Here is a 22,416-nt window from a genome sequence, read left to right as displayed (position 1 = left end):
TTCAAGTGTCCTCATAATCTGTTCTGTTAGAACTCACCATCAAACCTCTCACCTCCCTATACACCCACAAAGTATCAATCGCCATCAAAAGTTAGATCAGATGATTGTGTTGAGAAACAATAAGGAAGAGAACCACTTCTCTGCATTCCCATCTACATTGCTCATTCAGCAGTAAACAGCACCATCAACTGCACTGGCTCCTCTCTACCGCATGTATATGGCATATCTTTGATATTATTCAGAGTCCACATTCACCTTTTTCCCCCTTTGCTACCTGTCAGAAAATATGGATGATGTTCTGCTAACATCAGTGACAAAGCTATCGGCCTGATGGCTTTGCATATCACTTTGGAATCTCCAGGTGGCATAGATGAGATTATCCTATGTTATCCTCCCTGTAAAATATATTAGGCTGTGACGGTGACTTACGCCAGTTTACCAAGTAAACTTCATCACTAAGTGAGAATTTGAATCCCAGCTCAAGTCCAGCACTCTGTCCATTACACCACATTATCAGTTCTTTCTACAATGTATTATTCATTGTTCACATGCCAGTAAGCCTGTTTAATGAATAAATGCCATCTCAGTTCCCAGCTCTCTCTGCCCCAAGTAGGGCTGTAGATAGCAGAGAACAACAGGTGATAACTGGTACTGTCATGAGCACTACCACCACTGAAGGCAAATAAGTAGCCATGGATATCTGAATAAACATGAATGGGAGTGGGCTTTTATTTTAAAAGGGGTGGTGGAATATCCTAATAGTGATAAAACCGGCCTTGTTTTGAAGAAACCTACAAATGACCTGAAGTAAAGTGGCTCAAAGGCAAAAGTACGTTCAGATGTGGAAGAGAGAGAGCATGCCCTTGGGAATCAACCCTTCATACATCAACCTTACATGAAAAATTCCTCCTCAAATTACACTATGGTCTGTTTACATCTTTGCTCATCAGGTGTGGGTTGAGGGCATGCCCTCTCTCCTGCTGTTACTCCCCTGCAACTTCATTTTATGTTTTATGAGAGTAGCACAAATTTCTCACAGGACGAAGAGAATGTCATCTAGATGTTCTGTAAAATCCTCCTTCCCCTGTAACAATCATGATGCAATAAACCAACATCTGGAAGGGCCCTTGTTACCATCCAGGCCTGATTTATATACTAAATGTGCTCATTAGCTAGTATACAAAATTAGGTCTGGCTCATAGTGTCACCAAGTGACCAAGTTCTTTTATATTAGTGACCATGTATGATCTGGGCGCATGGAAGAAAGGAGATCAAACCATTCCTCAAAGATTCAATGGGCTTTATTGAGTATAAAAGACTAACAACATAATCTAGCAAAGCAGAAAGCAGAACACTCTATCAATATCAGCAACAGTATTTAAACAGAACATCCTAACCACAACCGGTGTTCCTAACTACCATATGTGTGTGCAATTAAATCTTCCTAGAGCCTAATACAATTCAAATACAGGCAAAAGGGGGGGGGAGGCTGGGGGCTGGCATGGTTTGGGGAAGATCAGGAGTTAGTGGGGGGGAGGGACGAGGAGAAGGGAGCAGGAGAGGGGGAAGGGATGAGGGGATTCCAGGCTTGTAGGAGCAGCATATTTACCAGGATCAGAGAGATTTGAGAATGGTGAATCTCTTCGGCTGAAGACGCGAGGCGCTTGGCAGGAGACAGGAGCATGTGCAGTTGCTCAAATCACGGCTGAGAGTCAGAGCACCATGGCTGGGGAAAAGTCTTAACTTCTCACTGCGCAGTAGAAGTCACAGACAGTTCCTGTCCATGGGCAGAGTTCCTGCTTTTGCCCCGCGGCTTAGCAGCAAACTCTGGGATCTTTGTGTGAGCAAGATTGCCCGTAGGCATAAGTCTGCTGGCTCTCTGTCTAGTAGCCTCATTCTTTATAGTATATTTTCCTTTGATCTATTCAAAGAATCTATTCAAATCTCATCTTTTCCTGGGTCCCCAAAAAAGGTGACAACTTGCTGCTACCTTCTAGACAATGTCTTAATTATTTAGGATATTGGCCAGTCCAGAGAGATCTCAATCTCATCTTCTGTAAACTGTGCGCTTAGAAGGGAGGGGGAACATTGCCCAAAGCAAATCTGCATCTCAGAGCTGCAAATTGCATCTCCCAAAAGGTGTTAAAGTCAGGAGTTAGTGAGAGAGAATTAGTTCCATCTGTGTGAGACAGCAATTCCATTATTTCTTGTATACCTCTATCTAGTGTGTAATTATACATGTGTGAGACGTTCAGTACATTTGGCTAGAAGCATCAGTGAGGTAAGAATTAAAGTCTACAAGTATTTACTTTGTATGCATTTACCTATGTGGAATTTCTATAGACAGCAATTGAGTTAATCACTGACAAGGATTAACACTGGCTTCTTGCAACAGGAAGGGGAAGTTCAGCCCCTGGCCTCTTCCACAGACATTTGGTAGTCAGTGGCATTTTAGCATATGAAGCATTCAGCATTCAGGCCTGGCTTTTGTGTTTCCTTGCATATCCATTTTTACAATACAATGCTGGATTGCCTCCTCCCTTCACAGAACAGTTGACCTGGGCATCAGTTTACCTTGAGTTCAGGAGTTAATCCATTTCTTAATATAAAATGAAATCAGACACAGGCCTATATTTCACATACTTCTGAGTTGGTACCTCTGGTTCTGATATGTTTATGGACCGTCCATAACACCCTCTTAGCACTAATGAGAAGCAGCACATGTTCTTTTTCTACCTGTTGCAGTCATCAAGCATTAACTGGACCTTGACTCTGTGAGACTTAGCATGGAAAATGTAGATACACTATTTAAGCAGTACACACAGTTTTTCCATTTTATGAGGCTTATTGTTACTTTAGGGGGTGGGGAGAAGGAAGCCAAAAAACAAATTACTGGACACACAGGTAAGGTCAAGTCTTGTAGTCATATTTGTAAAGATATGGAAGTTTTATCTACAGCTTTACAATGTTCACTGCATGACATAACTCTGAAAGGGTTTAAATGGGAAAGGAGTGTTCCCATTTACCTGCTCCTTGTTTGTGCAGCTAACACCGTAACAGATTGTGCTGGAGGCAAGAGACATGTCTGAAAACATGGAGCAAGGAGGTCTTGGAAGTCATCAGATGCCAAAACTCCACACATAATGAGAAATACATATGTCTTAGCTTAACTATCGAGACACCCAAAAAGGCTGTTTCTAAGAGAGCCTTGACTTGTGCCCACATACTCCTTGGAGTTCTCTCTCTGAGCTGCCTCTCAGATCTGCTTGCATTTTCTGAAAGAGCCACAAGACTTTTCTTTCCAGTTTGACACCTGACTTTTTCTTTTAACATTGTGTCTGAAGGTAAGTGCACAGCTTTCTTTTTCTTTCTCTCTTTTCAAATACATGTTTGTTTAAATGCATTTTCAAGGAATTCAAGGAAATTTTCAAGGAAATGCATCTATCTATCCCACAACTCAAACTGGCTGAGGTGTATGGTTTCATACTTCAGATGAGGCCTTAGATTGTAATTGCAGTACAATGGCTAGAGTTCGCAGGAGCCATGTAAAGAAAATGTGGAGGGAACATTAAGCACACACTGAGATACCTTCTGTTCACTTCATATTTAGCCAGGGGTGTAGCTATAATTGAGTGGATGGGTTCAAAGAACCCTGACCCACCCCAGCTCCTGAGGGCCCCCCAGCTCCAACCCTCCCTATTTCCTTCATTACTCTGTGAGGAGCTGCCAGGGAGAGGGGCAAACACCGGCCCCCTCTCCCCTAGCTACACCCCTGTATTTAGCAGAGAGCCAGAGTTTCAGTGGCAGAAGCACTGAGCCCCTCCGTCCAGCCTTCAGGTTAAGACTTTGTGCTGGTTTGGGTTGTAAATGCAACTTACAAGAGTTACATTATATAGGCTAAGGCAGCCTAGCCTGCTTTTTGCCATGCGGCTCCCAGCAGCAAACCTCCCAAAGTACCCCTCCCCTTAGCCGAGGTTAACGGAGCAAGCTCTCCATTAAACTCCTCGTTCTGATCATGTATTGCTGCAGCGTGGAGCAACACATGAGGAGACCCCCGCCAGGAGGCTGAAACAAGCCTCCCGGCCCTGGGGGTCTCTCCAGGATGCCCCACACGCTCACTCAGGGCATCCTGGAACTTCTGGGAGCCACACAGCCCCGGATCCCCGCAGCCCCCCCCCCGGCTCCGTGACTGAGCTGGCAGTCGTGTGGGTGGCCAATCCAGCCGCCCAGGGCTCCATGGGCAATCATCTGCAGGGAGAGCGGGCTTAACAGAACCCCCTGGCAGAACCCCCTCTGGTGAGTCTTACTGATTGTGAGATTCGCCTCACTGATTGAGAAGAGAAATGGTGATAAACTGTGTCATTAGAAGCTCAGTGGAACTGGTTTTAATGGGAGGGGGGTGTGAGAGAGAGAGAGAGACAGACAGACAGACAGACAGACAGACAGTCACTGACAGACTATGGTCTGTCACGAGCCAGAGGTACGAGGTCTATTAGGAGGTTGCATTCCTTCTCCCAAGAAGAACCCCATGGCAAAGGGAAGCCCACAGCAGCCCTCGTTATGAGCCAGAAAATGATCAGCTGGAAGTAGCTTGCTTCCTCCCGCTCTGCAAGAAAGAATTCTGCTACAACTGCCCTGTGAAAGCAGAAGCAAGGAGGACACCCTGGCCTCCATCATTGCCCAATGGAACAAGAAGCACCCAAGTCCTTGTTCTATATTAGTTTATGACATTTTTATCCTTCCCTTTCTTCAAGGAGCTCAGAATTTTCTCCCCTATTTTATCCCAGCAACAACCCTGGGAAATAGATAGGCTGAAACAGGGTATTCAAACACAGGTGCCCAAGGTCCAAGTCCAACACTTGAAACCACTACATATTAACTGTTGTAGGCCTCCCTGGAAATAAGGTGATTCAAAGGTGGGGTATCAGTCTTCAAAACAAATAATATACATATACGAAACATGACCCACTGATCTCTTTTGAACTCAGAATCCAACTGACCACCTTAAAAACAACTCATCTCTGAAATTGTCACATTGCACAGGAAACGAATTTGGTTCTCTGCTCCAACGATTTGTGTGGATCACTATAAGGCATGAGTAGAATTTGTTCCAAAGCTAGCAGTGAGGAAACCTGAAGTGTCACCTTTCCTCACTGAACCCTGCCTTCTGCATCTTTAGTGAGTTTTTTGAGATAAGAGCGGCTGGTAGCTTGGTGCAAAGTACACCAGCAATTTGTGCAGTGCAAGTAAAGGACAGATCGGTAAAGGAAGGCCCTCCTTACACCAGCTAGAACTCACCACAGACATCAACATGTTCATGGGGGACTACATGACCCACAGTAGGTACCTCTCTTTTTATTATGTTCACGGGAAGTTGGGGAGCAGCATTGTACGGTTTTGAGAGACAACATTGCCTCTGGGTTCCTCATTTAAGCAGGCAGCAGATCAACATTCCATAGCATATAACAGGGAGCTTTTGTTAGCATATCACTACTCTGTATCGCAATAATAATGACAGAGCCTGCAAAACGGTCAGACTGTAAAAGAGAAACCGAACCAGGAAGCATATGCAGGGGTATTCTGAAGTAGAATCAATATGCCAGTCCCCCAGCTGGTCAGGTTAATATTTTTACAGCATGCTTCCAAGCATATGTTCTCAGAAGTTGTACTGAGTTCAGTGAAACACAGTAAGTGTTCTTAATAAGTATACTTAGAGGAAATCAAGGCTGTGCTCCTAACAAGGAACATGGATTTGCTTCTCTTTTTTCTGGTGGTCAGGGAAAAGCCACTCTTTACTAAGCTGCAGAACATTTTAAAAGACTTTGAGTTAGAACACTCTCCATACTGGGAAATTCTCTAATAATGATGTCAAAGCATGGGTCCAGCTGGGCAAAGGTTTACCCTGCAGCTCATTTAGTAGAATACCTTTATAGACTAGTATCTCAGGAAGTTTGTTTCTGCTGCTAATTGAATCCCAAACTGGAACAGACTTTACCCACTTCTAAATCTTTTTTTAAATTTATTTATTTATTATTTATTGATTTGATTTGTATACTGCCCTTCCAAAATGGCTCAGGGCAGTTTACAATTAAAACATGTGATCTGTATTACAGTCTGACCTTTCTGCATGTCAGAATTACTAAATGTCAGTCATGCAAAGGTCATGCACAGCCTCTCCCATTAAGAGCTTGTGCTAGATTCTGTGAGTTCCTAGATGCTCTGAGAAGAATTAGAAACAAATTCAGCCTTATATTTACCTGTATGAGACAGTATGGGATACAGGGGTTTTTTTTAGAACTGACAAATATCTATATAGGGATATAGTGACAATAGAAGAAGCACCTATGCCAGCACCTGTGCCTTAAAATCATGATCTTTTTGTTGATTAAAATATTGTTGAATATTAAAGCATTAGGGGCATGGGATGAGAGCCCTTGTGGGGTTCTTTTAATCTGCTCAGCAAAACTCATAAAACCACATTTTTGAGGTGGCTTTATCATTTTTCTTAACCATGCCACGTGCCTGCAAAGCCACTTATGTCTCCTCCATTTTCTATATTTCCAAGTTTGCCATGAGTGGTATATCAAATCTAAACCGTTGGAGAATCCTTAAGTGACGGCCATGGGAAGACACTAATTAAGAAAGGCATGTGCAAAATCAGAAAGAAAGAAAAAGCTGAAAAGGCAGAATCGATATGTGCACAATTTAATTTAAGGTGTTTTTGTTTTAATATTGAAACTCTGCTAAAGGTAAATAAGTGATGGGACAATTACCAGATTGGAAGGACTTGTTAAATTTCTAGACGTGCTAAATGATTTAGAACAGTTAGTCGCGGAACCAACCAGAAGGATGGCGGCTTTGGATTTAATCCTGAGTGGTGCCCAGGACCTAGTGCGAGATATCAGAATTGCAGAACCACTGGGTAGCAGTGACCATAGTGTGATCCAATTCAGCATATATGCAAGTGGAGAATTGTCAAGGAAGTCCAACACAGATGCATTGGACTTCAGAAGAGGAAACTTCTCAAAAAATGAGGGGACTGGTAAGAAGGAAGTTAAAAGGGAAAGCCAGGAGGGTCAACTCACTCCAGAAAGCATGGAACTTATTTAAAACCACAATACTAGAAGCACAGTTGGAATGCATACCAAGAAGGAGGAAAGGTACCACCAAGTTCAGGAAGATGCCAGTGTGGCTAACATATATCGTCAGGGAAGACTTGCTTCAGAAAATGGAAGTCCTGCCCAAATGAAGAGAACAGGGAGGAACATAAACTGTGGCAAAAGAAATGCAAGGAGACAAAAAGGGATGCAAAGAGACAGTTTGAGGAGCATATAGCTACAAGTGTCAAGGGAAATAACAAAAACTTCTTTAAATAGATAGAAGAAAACCTGCCAGAGAGGCGGTTGGACCCTTAGATGATGAGGATGTGAACGGGATTATTAAGGCGGATAAGGACTGAGAACTCCAGAATTGGGTTTTTCAGGTTTAGCAGTGGAGGAACTGGGCGAATTTGAGGTGACAAGGGAGGATGTTCTAAACTGTCTTGAAAAGCTAAAAATTAACAAATCACCAGGGCCAGATGGCATCCACCCAAGAGTTCTGAAAGAATTTAAATGTGAAATTGCCGATCTCCTAGCAAGAATACATAACTTGTCACTACAGTTAGGCTCTGTACCAGAGGACGGGAAAGTAGCAAATGTGACTTCAATTTTCAAGAAGGGATCCAGGGGGGATCCGGGAAATTACAGACCTATCAGCTTAACTTCGGTGCCAGGTAAACTGATGGAAAGTCTGCTAAAGGACAAAATTGTTAAGCATATAGAAGAACAGGCCTTGCTGAAGGAGAACCAGCATGGCTTCTGCAAGGGATAGTCTTGTCTCACTAACCTTTTTGAGCAACTTGAGAGCGTCAACAGGCATGTGAATAAAGGTGATCCAGTTGTCATAGTATACTTAGACTTCCAAAAAGCTTTTGATAAAGTTCCCCACCAAAGGCTCTTAAGTAAACTTAGCAATCATGGAATAAGGGGACATGTTCATGTGTGGATCGGTAACTGGTTGAAGGACAGGAAACAGAGAGTAGGAATCAATGGACAGTTTTCACAATGGAGAGAGGCAGGAAGTGGGGTTTCCCCAGGTATCGGTACTAGGACCAGTGCTCTTTAACTTGTTCAAAAATGAGCTAGAAGTTGGGGTGACCAGCAAAATAGCCCAATTTGCAGATGACACTAAACTATTGAGGGTAGTGAAATCCGCAATGGATTGTGAGGCACTCCAAAAAGATCTCTCCAAACTGGGGGACTGGGCAACAAAATGGCAAATGCAGTGAAATGTAAGCAAGTGTAAAGATGCACATTGGGGCAAAAACCACCAACTTCAATATATGCTGATAGGATCTGAGCTATTGGTAACTGACCAGGAGAGATATTTTGGGGTTGTGGTGGACAGCTCATTAAAAGTGTCGTCTCAGTGCATGGCAGCTGTGAAAAAAGCTAATTCCATGCTAGGAATCATTAGGAATGGGAGTGAAAATAAAAATGCTAATATTATAATGCCCTTATACAATCTATGGTGTGGCCACATCTGGAGTACTGCGTACAGCTTTGGTCACCGTATCTTAAGAAGGATATTGTAGAACTGGAAAAGGTGTAGAAGAGGGCAACCAAAATGATCATGGGCTAGGCTACAGCATCTGGGGCTCTTTACCTTGGAAAGGGGGCAACTAAGGGGGAGACGTGATCAAAGTGTATGAAATTATGCATGGAGTGGAGAGGGTAGACAGAGAGAAATTTTTCTCCCTCTCTCACAACACTAGAACCAGGGGTGACCCCATGAAACTGAAGGTTGGGAAATTTAGGACCGACAAGAGGAAGTACTTTTTCACACAGCACATAATTAATCTATGGAATTCCCTGCCATGGGCTGTGGTGATAACCAGCAGCTTAGATGGCTTTAAAAGGGGTTAGACAGATTCATGGTGGACAGGTCTATCAATGGCTACTAGTCTGGTGGCTGTGGGCCATCTCCGGCCTCAGAGGCACGATGCCTCTCAATATCAGTTGCGGGGGAGCAACAGCAGGAGAGCATGTACATATTTCTTACCTGTGGGTTCCTCAGAGGCATCTGGTGGGCCACTGTGTGAAACAGGATGCTGGAATAGATGGGCCTTGGCAGGGGCGTAGCTAGGGGAGAGGGGGCCCGTGTTCATCCCTCTCTCTGGCGGCCCCCCAGAGTGAGGGAGATAATGAAGAAAATAGGGAGAGGTGGATCTGGAGGGCCCTCAGGAGCTGGGGGCCCGTGTTCTTTGAACCCTTTTGTTCAATTATAGCTACGCCCCTGGGCCTTGGGCCTGATCCAGCAGGGCTGTTCTTATGACTTGTGAAAGCTTTCTCCAGACAACTGCTAGAGGCAAGGGCGCTTGGTGATGTTAGTGCTAAAACCCAACTCATACCAATACAAATGGCAGGGCATAATTATATGTAAATAGTTTCCCGCCTTCCTCAACCTCGAGGCTGCCATGACATCAATAATTTCATGACAGGTCCAGCCTCTCTTAGCTCGCAAATATAGCAATAGGAAGCCCTTTGCATGTCAAGAGTTCTTCATCATGTTAAACGTCTAAAAGCCTTGGCTGGGAGTGTGGAATGTGAGAACCTTCAGCAGCAAGGAAAAAAACCAAACCCAGATTAGCCAGAATAAAGTACAGTTAAATATTTTTTCCCCACTTGCTTGGATTTTTCATGGAAAATGAAGAACTATTGTTTACGGGAAGAAGGTCAGATCAGTTAAAACATTATAAAACAGAAGATACTGAACAATAGAGTGTTTTTAGAGAATGTGAAGGACCAATATCCTTGCTCCATCTCCTTCCCTTCTACACAAAGAGGTATAATCCCAGGCAGCACAGCCCTAAAGGGTATGAAACTGAGAATAGTTTTCCATTCTATTTTTGAAAACAAAATATATAGCTCTTCTATGCTTCCACAAGGCTTTGCTCTGCTCCGCCATCCCCATCGCTACCCTCTAGGAGTCTAGGCTAAAGCGTTGCCTTTTCTTCCGCTTGCAGTCTCGCCAATCACGGTCCCAGAAAACCTCGCCCGGTCCGGCGTACACGCGATCCTATGCTCCCAACCCCGCTTCTCAAAGCATTGCCACAGCCATTGGCTAGAGGCGGATCGACAGCTCCCAGATCTCCACCTTAGCTCCTCCCTAGTCTTGGCAGCCACGTATTGCCTTCCGAAGCCCTCCAGCCCACGAGTGCGCCTGCGCGTCTCTATCCTGCTGAGCTGTCTCAGGGACATGCTGGCAGGAAGTGGCGCTTGGGCAGGAAGTAGAGCTTCAGAGATACGCACAGGCAGAGGGAGTCCTCTTGACGTTTCGAGTCAGTGGTGCTCCCCTCCCAGGGTTCTTTTCCTTCTTTTCCCAGGATCTCCCCCTCCTTGCCTTGCTAGGTCTCCTCTTCCTAATCTAGGATCTCCATTTCCAACTCCTCCACCGCCCCTGCACACACAGGGACAGGATGCTGAAGAAGTTTGATAAAAAGGACGAGGAATCGGGTGAGTGGCGGACCCTGTGCAGAGGAGGGGCAAGGGATGGGGTGATGACAGGCTACGTGCTGTTCAGTGGTTTGGGTTTGCCTGTACTGTGGAGCCCGTATTCAGCTCTGCCTGACTGCTTGCCTTTCCCAATTAATGGTGTGCAGTTATAGTTTCTGTAGAAGCCCCTTTATGTGAATTACGGTGTGAAGGCTGTGTGAGAGAAGGGACCCGTCGTGGTTCATACAAGTTGTGTGTGGAGTTCTTTTTCTTTCTTTCTTCTCTGCTGGCTGTTGTTTGCACCAGAGAAACCTGTCTCCTAAGGCCAGCATCTTTTCTTTGAACCAAGTGCAATACAGTATACACTTTATGTGTGTTTTATTTTAAAGAAAAATGTGACAAAGGTGTCAAGCTTTGATCTACTTTATTTCCACAGTCACTTATGGTTGCAGTTCACAAACTGTTTAATCTCAATGAGCAGGAGTCCATTGGAAGATCATTAAGGCTATTCTAGAGTAAAGGGAAATATGGGATTAAATCAGATTAAATTCATTTGAATATTAGTGTTTTGCCTTATAGAGGTAAAACAGAGCATGCTGTGCAGCTGCAGTTGTGCAGCAATTAAAGCAATCCTGGTTGCAGAATGATGATTTTAAGTACTGTACACTGCTCCTTGTCAAGGCAAATACAATTCAGAGTGCTGTCTATACAAATACTGCAGGATCTCTACCACATTTGTGTTCTAGAGATATTGTATGTATTAGCAACCTGCCTGTCTCTAGCCATTGGTTCCAAAATACCACAAAAATGTTAAAAACATAATATTCACAAGTGCTGTTGGTTGACTTTACCAAAGAATACACATGGCATGTATATAGCATTGTTCTATCAAATCACATGGTAACACCTGGAGGAGGTAATGGGCTGGATGAGAGATGGAATAACAAACTGAAATTGAATCCCAATAAGATGGAGGTAATGATTGTGTGGGGTCAAGACTCGAGAGATGGTTTAGATCTGCCTGTTCTGGATGGGGTTACACTCTCCCTGAAAGATCAGGTACGTAGCTTGGAAGTGCTCCTGGATCCAAAGTTCTCCCTGGTTTCTCAGGTTGAGGCAGTGACCAGGAGACCTTTTTATCAGCTTTTGCTGCTACATCAACTATGGCCATTTCTAGAGGTAAAAAGGTAAAGTGTGCCATCAAGTTGATTTCAACACCTGGCACCCACAGAGCCCTGTGGTTTTCTTTGGTAGAATACAAGAGGGGTTTACCATTGCCTTCTCCTGTGCAGTATGAGTTGATGCCTTTCAGCATCTTCCTATATCGCTGCTGCCCAATACAGTAGCAGCGGGGCAACCTTCTGCTTGTTAGTCAAGTATTTCCCCGCTGTGCCACTTAAGGTGTGTAAATGACCTTAAAACAATAGTACATTTTTATGCTGGTAACCTCCAGGTTTGACTGCTATAATGCACTCACATGGGGCTGCATTTGTATGTAGTCTGGAAACTACAACTGGTACAGAATGCCTCAGCCAGGTTGGTCTCTGGGAGAACCCAAAAGGACCCTAACGCCAATTCTGAAATAACTGCACTGGGGAACTGGCTTAAGAGTGCCTTCTTTGTCATGAACTCTGCCACCTATTAAGATCATCCGGGGAGGTCGAATTACAGTTGTTACCAGCTCATCTGGTGGGGCAACTTGGGGCCAGGCCTTCTCTGTGGCTGTCCCAGGGCTTTGGAATGCACTTCCTGTCAAAATAAGAGCTTCTCCATCTCTGATTGCTTTTTAAAAGACCATTAAGACAAACCTATTTTCTTAGGTTTTTAGTTCACACTAATTGTAAACCGTTTTTCTTCTGTGAAATTGTCTTACTCTGCGAATTGTTTTTAACTGTTTTTGCTTTTATATTGTAACTTGTACAGTGCCTAGAGATAAATGTGCCAGGTGGTATATATATAAATAAATAGATTTAGCTTCCATGTATCTTGCCATTGCCTTTCTAATAAGGTGAATATTGTCTGTCTCAAGGCTGTCCAACATAACATTAAAAATAGGTGTTTATCGTATGTCCCTCATGATGAACACTGTGAGAGTTGAAGGGGGGGTATGTGACTGTGAGCATGTAATAAGGATGCCCACAGGATGCCCAGTGCATCCAGAAGCCAATTTTGGATTTTGTAGGTGTGTTATCTGCTCTGACAATGACTCTCTTCAGGTCTCAGGTAGCGGTCATACTACCTGATGCTTTTAACTGCAGATACCAGGGACTGGACCTAGAACCTTCTCCACACAAGACATGCACTCTAAGTGTCAAGCTATGCCATGTCCTCAAACCCATCCTGACTTACAGATGTTTCATCTATGTTATGTGGCGTTTTAAAACAGTTTTATCTATTTCTATTATTCCTCCTCTTCACTTGCGCCCCGTTCCCTCATCATTTGTGTAAGTCATTGCTGGAGACTTGTGCTTGTTTTTAATTGGATCACCCCAAATGCAACATTAGGTCACTTTACAGATGAATAAATAATACTGCATTGGTATGACTACTGGTGAAATACTTAACTTGCTGTTTTGCTTGACATCTCTCCTTGCCTCTGTCTGTGTAAGTGAAAATGCCTGCCACTGCATATTTCTGTCTCCATCATGGTTAAAAAAACATGGTGCCACTATATTGACTGGCTTTCTGCATGCCATCCGCTATAATTCATTGAAACAATTGGAATGCTGGTTGTATGGAGTTGTCCTGAGAACATAAAGGGACAAGTAATAAATTTGGATAATCAGGGCACCAATAATGGCGGTTTTATTGTAAATCTATAAGGTATTCTGTAGTATCTCCTCCTATCATGGGTTTTTCTGTACAAAATATTTTTCCCCGAGAGATGGGGAATCTTCAGTTGTCAAGGTAGCTAAACATTTGATACCAGTGTTTAAAGATTTTGAAATGTTTCCTTCCCTTGCACAGGACTGGTTTTAAGAACATACTTTTAATTTATGAAATCTGTCAACATCAATATTTGTCCTGATATGCACTGGGTTTTTACCTATACTGGGTGGGGAGGCTACAAATGTGGATTTAAATCCTTCTTGAGAATACCAAGGATGCTAAGAACTGGCCTTAATGATGTCGGTGCTGACTCACATGAAGTTTAGCCCATGGAGTAATATTCATGTTCTTCTTATCCCTTGCATCCACAAATCAGACTAAACAATTAATTTTATTTGTTACTCAGATCCACCATGGAGAGTAGGATAGAGAGAAATATGACCAGCAAACCCAATGGCTTCCTTAGCTCAATACAGGTAGCATAGAAGATTCCATACTAGGACCTGATTTCCTTATGTGCAAGCTACGCATCTAATCGGTAGGCTAAAAAAAGCATGATGCATTGTTTCATGCTAAGTAGGACATGTGGGAGGAAGTTCCTGCAAGGGAATTTCTGTGCCCTCTCCTCCCCACTGCAGCCCTCTGTGCCCCCCTGAAACTAGGCAGAGCAAAGCTCCACTCACACAAGGTGCCTCTGCTCAGTTTTTAGTCGTCCCCCCCGTATCCCACACTGTTCCTGAAGGTCTCCCAACTCTTAGGGGATGCAGGGGACAGCTGGGCAGGGATGGGAAACTTTCTTCCTCAGGCACTACTCAGAATACTGGCCTTTAATGGATATATTCTGAAATATGAATACATAAGCCTGTGTTAGACCATGTTTTACATGGATGATCAAAAAGCCAACCCAGCTTCAGCTCTGGCCACTTGATTAACAAAGGTGATGGGAGCAGTGGTAGACTATCTGCTTTGCATGCAAGGAGATGCTAGGTCCCTCATACCTCCAATTAAAAGATATCTGCTCGCAGCAGGAGTCACTGGAGAAGATCTCTGCTTAGGTCCTGAGAGAGCAATTTAGCATCCTTGGACTCTAGATACTGAGCCAGATTAACCAATATCTGACTCCATAAAGTAACTTCACTTACTTATGTCCAAAACCAAGGGTAAAGCCTCCTAAGTTGTTGTTGCTGAAAGGGTAAAGGATAATATAAACCAGAGCTCCTCAACTTTGGCCCTCTTGCATGTGTTGGCCTACAATTCCCATAATCCCTGGCTGTTGGCCACTATGGCTGGGGATTATGGGAGTTGTTGAGCCTGATATAAACAGATCATTATTGCATTAAAAGGAGACAGATTGCACTCCCTCTGCCACCCAGCATAGAGATAAAACTGACAAAATAGTCTGTGCTTGCCCTAGATATATTGGTGCTGGGGCGGAAGCTGACTATGTTGCTGCCAAGCCTCCATTGTTTCTCTCCCTTGTTTTTCTTTCCTTCTCTCTGCCCCTCATTTTTCCTTCATAAATGCAGTTTTCATCTTCCTTTCATCCACCACCATGTGGATGTCCTCTGCCCCTAGCCATCATGCCTTCTCCTTGTTCCCCTTCTCTGTCTTTAGATACACAACATTTTTCTCACTCTCTCCCACTCTCTCTCTCTCTCTCTCAACTGGCCAGTGTGCACATTGTCTATGAAGATGCAGAAACTGCCCAGTGGAGCAGGTATCCCTTGTATGGTACTAAGGAACAAACGCCCCTCCCTGTCATCTTGTGGATGGACTGGCCTTAACTGCTCATTGCATCATGCAGTGTTTAAAGCATTTATAATCCTATATTTTAGGGATTACAATCTTTACTGGACACGCCCCTGCACTGAGTATGAGAGGGGCCTTTATAGAAGTCTGTAGGTTATGTCTGATCATGGATCACAGTTGTACCACCCTCATGTAAGGTAGAAGTGACCGTCACAAATCAACAAATGTCTTTTTTTCCTACTGGTTTCAGTTCAAAACGCACCTTAGATGGGCCCATAATAGATGCCAATATAACTGTATTTCTTCTCTTCTGATCATTCTAGCCTTAACTACTGATCTCTTTCCTTCAGAAACATTTGTATTAAACAGACTGATTCAAATAAAGAAGCTGACTAGGGATGATTTCAAGAGGACACTTGGTAAGGACTCTGAGTTAGGGCCCAGTAGTGCAAGATAAATTGGTCTCAGGTCCTGCTCTTCCTCCCCAGTTCTGGAGGTTCAATTCCATACTGCTTCTTCAACTGCTTTAGGAGTGATTCGGTCCTCCAGAAAGTCCCAGTTCTCCCAGTTATTTCTCAGCTCCCTTTCTAGCACTCACTAACCAACTCCTTCACTTGCACTCTTCAGCTCTCCAACTTGCACTGCACTAAACTCTGCTGAAGGCAACCTCCTTATGTTCATTCATTCATCCGTTCAGTCATTCATTTGATTTCTATACCGCCCTTCCAAAAATGGCTCAGGGCGGTTTACACAGAGAAATAACAAATAAATAAGATGGCTTCTTGTCCCCAAAGGGCTCACAATCTAAAAAGAAACATAAGACAGACACCAGCAACAGTCACTGGAGGTACTGTGCTGGGGGTAGATAGGGCCAGTTATTCTCCCCCTGCTAAATAAAGAGAATCACCACGTTAAAAGGTGCCTCTTAGCAGGGTTCTCTTTTTCCTTCCAATTTTTTTCAAACAACTCAACACAACCCAAGCTCTCTCCATTATTTTAAAACATACCCAATAAATCAAACCCTCTCTTCCCTCCAAAATTAAATCCATATATTTCTTTTACCGCCAAACCAAACTGTAGAACAGGAGCTGTGAACCTGTGACCCCTGAACAGCTTTTTGACATAGGGAGTAAGCAAAGCCATTGCAATACAGAAAGATTATACTGTATGCAAAAAGTGGTGGCTCAGGCCTCATTCTTTCACACAGGCTTTCCACTCTGTTGACTTTTGCATATCCTGGGGGTGCATCTGTTGAAAATCCTTGGTCCTAATTGAGTTTAATGATCTTGTGTCACAGGTGGGGGTTCCAATCCATTCCAACACCTGGAGAAAAGTGCTGTGCTGCAAGAAGTAAGTGCCTAAAGTGTGCTGCTCTTTGTAGAGGGGAAGCCACTTTGTCATCTTTCTGAGGTCTCATTTGTGCACCTCTTTGCTCCTAGGCTCGAGTATTCAACGAGACACCCATAAACCCTAGGAAATGTGCTCATATCCTCACCAAGATTTTGTATCTCATAAACCAGGTAATGGGGGAAATTATTTTTAAATTTACCGTGACTTACTATATGAGTTAAAGTCAGACAGCCTAGTCTGCTTGTTAATTGAAATGTGAGTACCTTACATAGTATGGCTGGAGGAAATGACTTTTTCAGTCGTATCAGCAGCAGGTTGTGAATTACTCAAAAGCGACTTCTGGTTTTCCTCTAGACAGGCTGGGTGATGAAGTAGGTGGCAGCTGTGTGTTGTCACCAAACTGCTCCCACATGGTCTGAGGCAGTTCTGAAAGTGATTCTTTATGGAGAGGTAGTTGGCTCTTGCTGACCCTTCCTCTCAGCTGAGGTGAACTATTGACATGAGTTTTCTCTCTGTTGCTTAAGGCAATTGCTGACACTGTTGTGCTTTCTGAAGCAATGTTAAATGTTATTTATTCCATCTACTAGAAAATGTTTTTTCCCCATTCCAGGGGGAATACCTCGGAGTAATGGAAGCTACAGAATCCTTCTTTGCGATGACCAAGCTGTTCCAGTCCAATGATGTGAGCCCTGAGCTTATGCATGAAGCATGTCTGTGTCTATATTTATGTCTGTTTAGGAAGATAGAAGTGTGTGGGAACCCTGCCCTTAGTCAGTAGTCGTGGCCAATAACTAAGTTTGCCAGACAATCGCTTTGACTGTGGAATAGGGGGTGATGAGCCAAAACACGATGTTCCCCCCTCTTCAAAGGGTGTGGTGTCATTTCCCATTGCACGCCCCTCTTTTGCCTCCTGAGTGCGTCATTGTGGATGGGTCAGATAGCTCCTTTGACAGGGACAGATTTGGCCAAAGGGTCACCAGTTACTAAGTCCTAGTCTAGAAACTTCCCTCTGAAGGACGAATTGTTTCTCCCTCGTAGATTTAAGTGAAGAGAGAGAAAGTAGCATGGAGCCTAATGTCCCACTTATTCTGTGTTCCCCTCTCAGCACCATCTTTTTATTGTTCTTTATTCTGGGTGAGACGTCTCACCGAAGTGAAATTAAGGACCAGATTCAAAACTACACATTGAGGCTGTTCTGATGATCAGCCAAAACCAGGCTAAGAAAGCCAAGTCTGGTCTTGGCTGATCATTGGAACCACCAGGAGCTGCACGGCTCCTGGCAGCAAACCCACCTCCAGAGCCTGCCTTTAAAATGAGGTTAACCCAGTGGTTCCCAAACTGGGGGCCTCCAGCTGTTGCTGAACTACAACTCCCATCAGCCCCAGCTACAATTTATTGTGGTTGGGGATGATGGGAGCTGTAGTTCAGCAACATCTGGAGGCTCCCAGTTTGGGAACCACTGGGTTAACTCTTAGCCTCTTTCTTTTTCTTTTTTCTTTTAATCACCTGCCAGCCCTAGCTGCTTGCTCCCAGCCAGCTTTAGGGGAATCCCCATAATTCACTTGTGCAGTGCATTATGGGAGTTCCAGGGGCCTCCCAGCCCCAAAACTTCCCTGCTGCTGACAGCAGCCAGCAATTGTCTGGGTGGGGGATTCACCTGCCCGGCAAAGCGACCGAGATTGTCTACAGGTGAAGTAAGCATTTTGAGGCTTCCTCCCCTGCCCCTTCAAGCCCTTTCTCACGGATCGTGAGAAAGGACTCATTATATTAAACATGTAGTTTGGTCCTGTGTGCTTCCCGCCCCTCTAACTTAAATAGCAGCTAGAGGGCAGCGTTGGAACTGTGATGAAGGGGGCTTTGACTCTTTGCCCAGACCTCAATCCTGATATAGATCGATATCTCCCAGGGCAAAGAGCCTGGGGGCAGGTGGAGGGGGGCGCTCTCTGGATCAGGACAAAACCCTCCCTCTGCCCAAGCAGCAGTCCCAGGTCAGATGTCATCCAGACCCCATGGCTCCTTAGTTAGCAAAATAAGCACGCAGGGCCAAACTATGCATTCAGCATAATAGGCCTGTTGACACAACCACCAGCAGGATAGGAGAAGTGCCTAGCTTGGGTTGGAGAGCCATGCACACTTGCAAACATTAAGGAAAGAGGCGATGAGAATAACTGTGTGCCAAGTGGCCACTGGATAGGACAGTTTTCCCTCCTCCTGAGGTATTTTACCTCAGTAAAATACCAGGGAGAGAATCTGGGTAGGATGCCCTCGTCCTTCCCAGCTGCTGCCTCGCGCATAAGGTTTGCACGCCCAAGGCCAAAAATCAGGAGCTTGCATGGCTGTCCTACACTGGCTGGGTGCTTCTACCTTGCTGGAAGTCGTGCAAACAAGCCTAGCGTTTAGTTTGGACTGAGAGAGTCTGGCTACCCATTTACACAGGCTAACCAGATCCAGTTCAAAATTCCTATTCTGCTTTACCACAGAAAAATATTCTACACTTCTGTATGCAATTAGTCCTTGTGGTACACTTGTCATTCCAAACTAAGATCCTTCTTGGACAACTTGCTTAGGAGGGTGTACTGTTGGACCCCAATCTCTAATATCGCTCCCTTTCTCTGAAAGGCATCATCTCACCAATAAGGTTATTTGGGCTGCAAATCTTGGCACGTATACCTGAGAGCAAGCCCCACTAAACGTAGTGGGGCTTACTTCTGAGTAAACCTGCATAGGATTGCACTGTTCGTCACTGCATTTGAAGAATGTTGCCAGTCAAAGTATTGTATCAAACACTGAATTTGTTTAGTAAATAACAAATTATGCATCAAAAATATAGACACTTTAAAAAAGAAAGAAAAATACTTCTCTCTTCTGGTTCATCACTGAAGGTAGCCTGATGAAGCCAGCTCTAAAGTTTCAAATTGTAGTAGATTATAGAAGTTGCACCTATACTTGCATATTTCATTAGCTTATCTGGATGGACTCATTAAATAAATATAAATATATGCAAATGTGTCTGAGAAGATCACACTGGGGAATTCTGGTTTACTGGATTCGCATCAAGTTGTTTGCCTATCATCTTGGTAGGGAATGTTCTGAAATCAAAAGCGAGACTCACACTTGCTGTTGAGAAAACCTGGATACAATAGGTGGTAGACACCAATTTTAAAATGCAGGGTGGGAGGAGAGGACAGTGCCATTTGCAAGTGAGGCAAAAGTCCTATTCAGACATGATGTTTTTATGCATCAAGGTGTCCGTACACATGTTTCTGTGTGAATGACTGTATGTGTGTTCATTTTGAAAGTGAACCTGTGTACAGGATATTTCAAATGTAGGAAACAGACACATAATTTATTACTATATGTGCACTGGACATAATGTGTGTACAGATCTGTATGTGCAGACACTGTACATACGCTGTACACAGACTGTGCATTGAAGATAACATGAATAGTGCTAAACACTTCTTATTTTGCAAATGGGGATTGGAGGCTAAGAGATAATGAATTGCTCAAAATAGAGAGACCAGGAATCCACCATTGAACTCACTGATGCTGCTGAATCACTTTCATGCATAGAACCCAGAGAAATATCTCGTGCTATTAGCTTTGTTGAGTCTGCTTGTTCTCTTTTACTTTGGGAGAGAAAAATAATAATTTGCTTGGTTTTGATACTTCTCTGGTTGTGAGAGGGAGGGCCATAGCTAGAGCACATTATTTGCATACATAAGGTCAGACTTAGCCCCCAACATCTCCAGTTAATAGAATCTCAGTAGGGATGGGAAAGGCTTCTGCGGGAGACCTTGGAGAGTCTATACTGGGCTAGATGGATCAGTGATCTGACTTGATAGTAGGCATTATTTATGCACATCATCCTAAGACCCTTGTTTCTCAAGATGACTTCCTCTTCCTATTTGGGAGCTCTGCCTCCCACACAACTTGCAGGGAAATTTGTTTAGTTTCTATGCAATAAACCAGTTGCGGCTTCAAAAGTGTAATGAAGATTGCTTGGCATTCCAAGAACAGAATATTTGGTGCCTCTTGTTTTTTTCAGCAGTGATGGCAATGTTCTGCTCTAACAGGGATGTTCCTTGTCTTTCATGCCAGCCAATTCTCCGCAGAATGTGTTACCTGACCATCAAAGAGATGTCTAACATTTCAGAGGATGTCATCATAGTGACTAGCAGGTGAGTCCTTCCTGAGCTATTGTGCCTGTTTGCTTGTTTTAAATTGTAGATGTTCTTAGCTCTTAAAGGGTGGGCAGCAGTATCCATAGGAAATCATGGAGATGGGTGGTGCAATTAGTGAAAGGAAATGTTCTTTAAAGATGTGACTGGAATACAGATGCTGAAATCCTAACATTTTGGCTAGATCTCTCCTCTCCTCTCCTCACCATAGACTTTTTACTCTGTGGTTTGTTTTAACTCGAGGGTTCTCAAGTAATGAATGGCCTTTGGCCATTGTGGCTGGGGAAGATGGGAGTTGTAGTAAACATCATCTGGGGACCCAAGGTTGAGAACTCCTGTTCTAACTTATGAAGAGAATATTTGAAACAGACAGTATTTAACTGAATACAGAGCGTTGTCAACATTTTTAGGCAAACTTGAACAATAGTTGTGGGAGGTTGGTACAAGAGACCAGGCCTGCTCAGTGATGGTGCCCAAACTGTGCAATGCCCTCCCTGGGGAAATCTAGTGGGGAACTCTTCCTGTGTTTAGATGAGTTTTGCGGGCATTGTGTAAACTAATATTTAATGGTCTGCTGCTTTTAAACAACATCCGCTTTTAGACTTGCTTTCAAATGCTGCTATGGTATTGTTTCAGCTGCAGTTTGTATTTTTCTTGTGTGTGCATTGTGGTTTGTTTGTTTTTGATGGTTTTATGATTTATAAGCTGATTTGGGTGTAATGTGTTGTGTAAAAGTGGTGTATAGATGATGATGATGATGATGATAATTTCAGCATTTGTGTAGCACTTGAATAGTATGCAAAATGCTTCACATATATTAGCTTGATGTAACACTTACAACAACCTTGTAAGCTAAGTAGGTGCTGTTATCCCTAGATTGCAGGTGAGGGGCTGCAATTAAGATGATCTGCCACTTGGAATCTATGACTGTAGTGTTGCAGTTTTTATAGACCTTTACATGCTGGGATAACACTTGTTTACTTGTCCTATGTCCCTAGTTGTTAGATAGCATAGACAGTTTAATCAGTTCTTGGAATGTTACTGCTACTGTCTCCTGTTTGTGAAAGCTTGTGGGATAAATACACAGTACTCTTTCCTATCTTCATCCAGCTTAACAAAAGATATGACTGGGAAAGATGACAATTATAGAGGCCCTGCTGTGCGAGCACTCTGCCAGATCACTGATGTAAGTGCCAACTGCTTCCTCATTACTGGGTCCTTTTTCTCGGCTCCTGCTTCCCCCTGCCGCTTCTTCCAAGGCAACGTCCATGGGGTTCCCAGGCAGTCTCCCACCAGGCACTGACTAGGTCCAGACCTGCTTAGCTTCAGCAAGGTAGTTGCATCATGTGCCATCAGGCTGTGATGTGGGACTTCCCTTTTGGTCTTTCTTTTTTTTTTTAGGTTTCCCCCTTTTTATTCTTCTGTTGCTCCTACCTACTGCTCTTTGCCCCCTCTCTGAAATCCTGCCAGCTTTCCTTCTGCTTGCTCTCAAGATAATCTCTCTTGTTTTGTCTTCCCCTCAGACGACCATGTTGCAAGCTATTGAGCGTTACATGAAGCAAGCAATTGTTGACAAGGTGCCCAGCGTGTCCAGCTCTGCCCTTGTGTCATCTTTGGTATGTAGGTGCTTACAAAATCACTGCAGCGATTCATGGGTCTACACGCTTCGTACACTGTCTCTAATAACAACAGTATACAGCTTTTTTTTTAAATGTGAGATAAAACCGTGGAGTCAGTGGCTGACATCCTGACTAAGAAAGCACTTGCAGAAA

The 22,416-nt window shown here is 43.8% G+C and overlaps 1 protein-coding gene across 1 annotated transcript in view; it reads left to right on the top strand.

Moving 5' to 3' along the window:
• Positions 1–10,328: 10,328 nt before the first annotated feature.
• Positions 10,329–22,416, top strand: part of COPG1 (COPI coat complex subunit gamma 1) — a 58,234-nt gene continuing 46,146 nt past the window's right edge. Inside the window, exons 1-7 of the mRNA XM_053297968.1 lie at positions 10,329–10,556; positions 16,411–16,463; positions 16,553–16,633; positions 17,074–17,145; positions 20,565–20,644; positions 21,755–21,830; positions 22,168–22,260. Coding sequence (XP_053153943.1) covers positions 10,520–10,556; positions 16,411–16,463; positions 16,553–16,633; positions 17,074–17,145; positions 20,565–20,644; positions 21,755–21,830; positions 22,168–22,260 — 492 coding nt within the window. The 5' untranslated portion in view covers positions 10,329–10,519. The remainder of the gene's footprint in view (positions 10,557–16,410; positions 16,464–16,552; positions 16,634–17,073; positions 17,146–20,564; positions 20,645–21,754; positions 21,831–22,167; positions 22,261–22,416) is intronic.

Source organism: Hemicordylus capensis, chromosome 2 (genome assembly GCF_027244095.1).
Source record: "Hemicordylus capensis ecotype Gifberg chromosome 2, rHemCap1.1.pri, whole genome shotgun sequence".
NCBI lineage: Eukaryota > Metazoa > Chordata > Lepidosauria > Squamata > Cordylidae > Hemicordylus > Hemicordylus capensis.
Note: the sequence above shows the minus strand (reverse complement) of the source record. Positions and strands in the feature narration are given on the sequence as shown.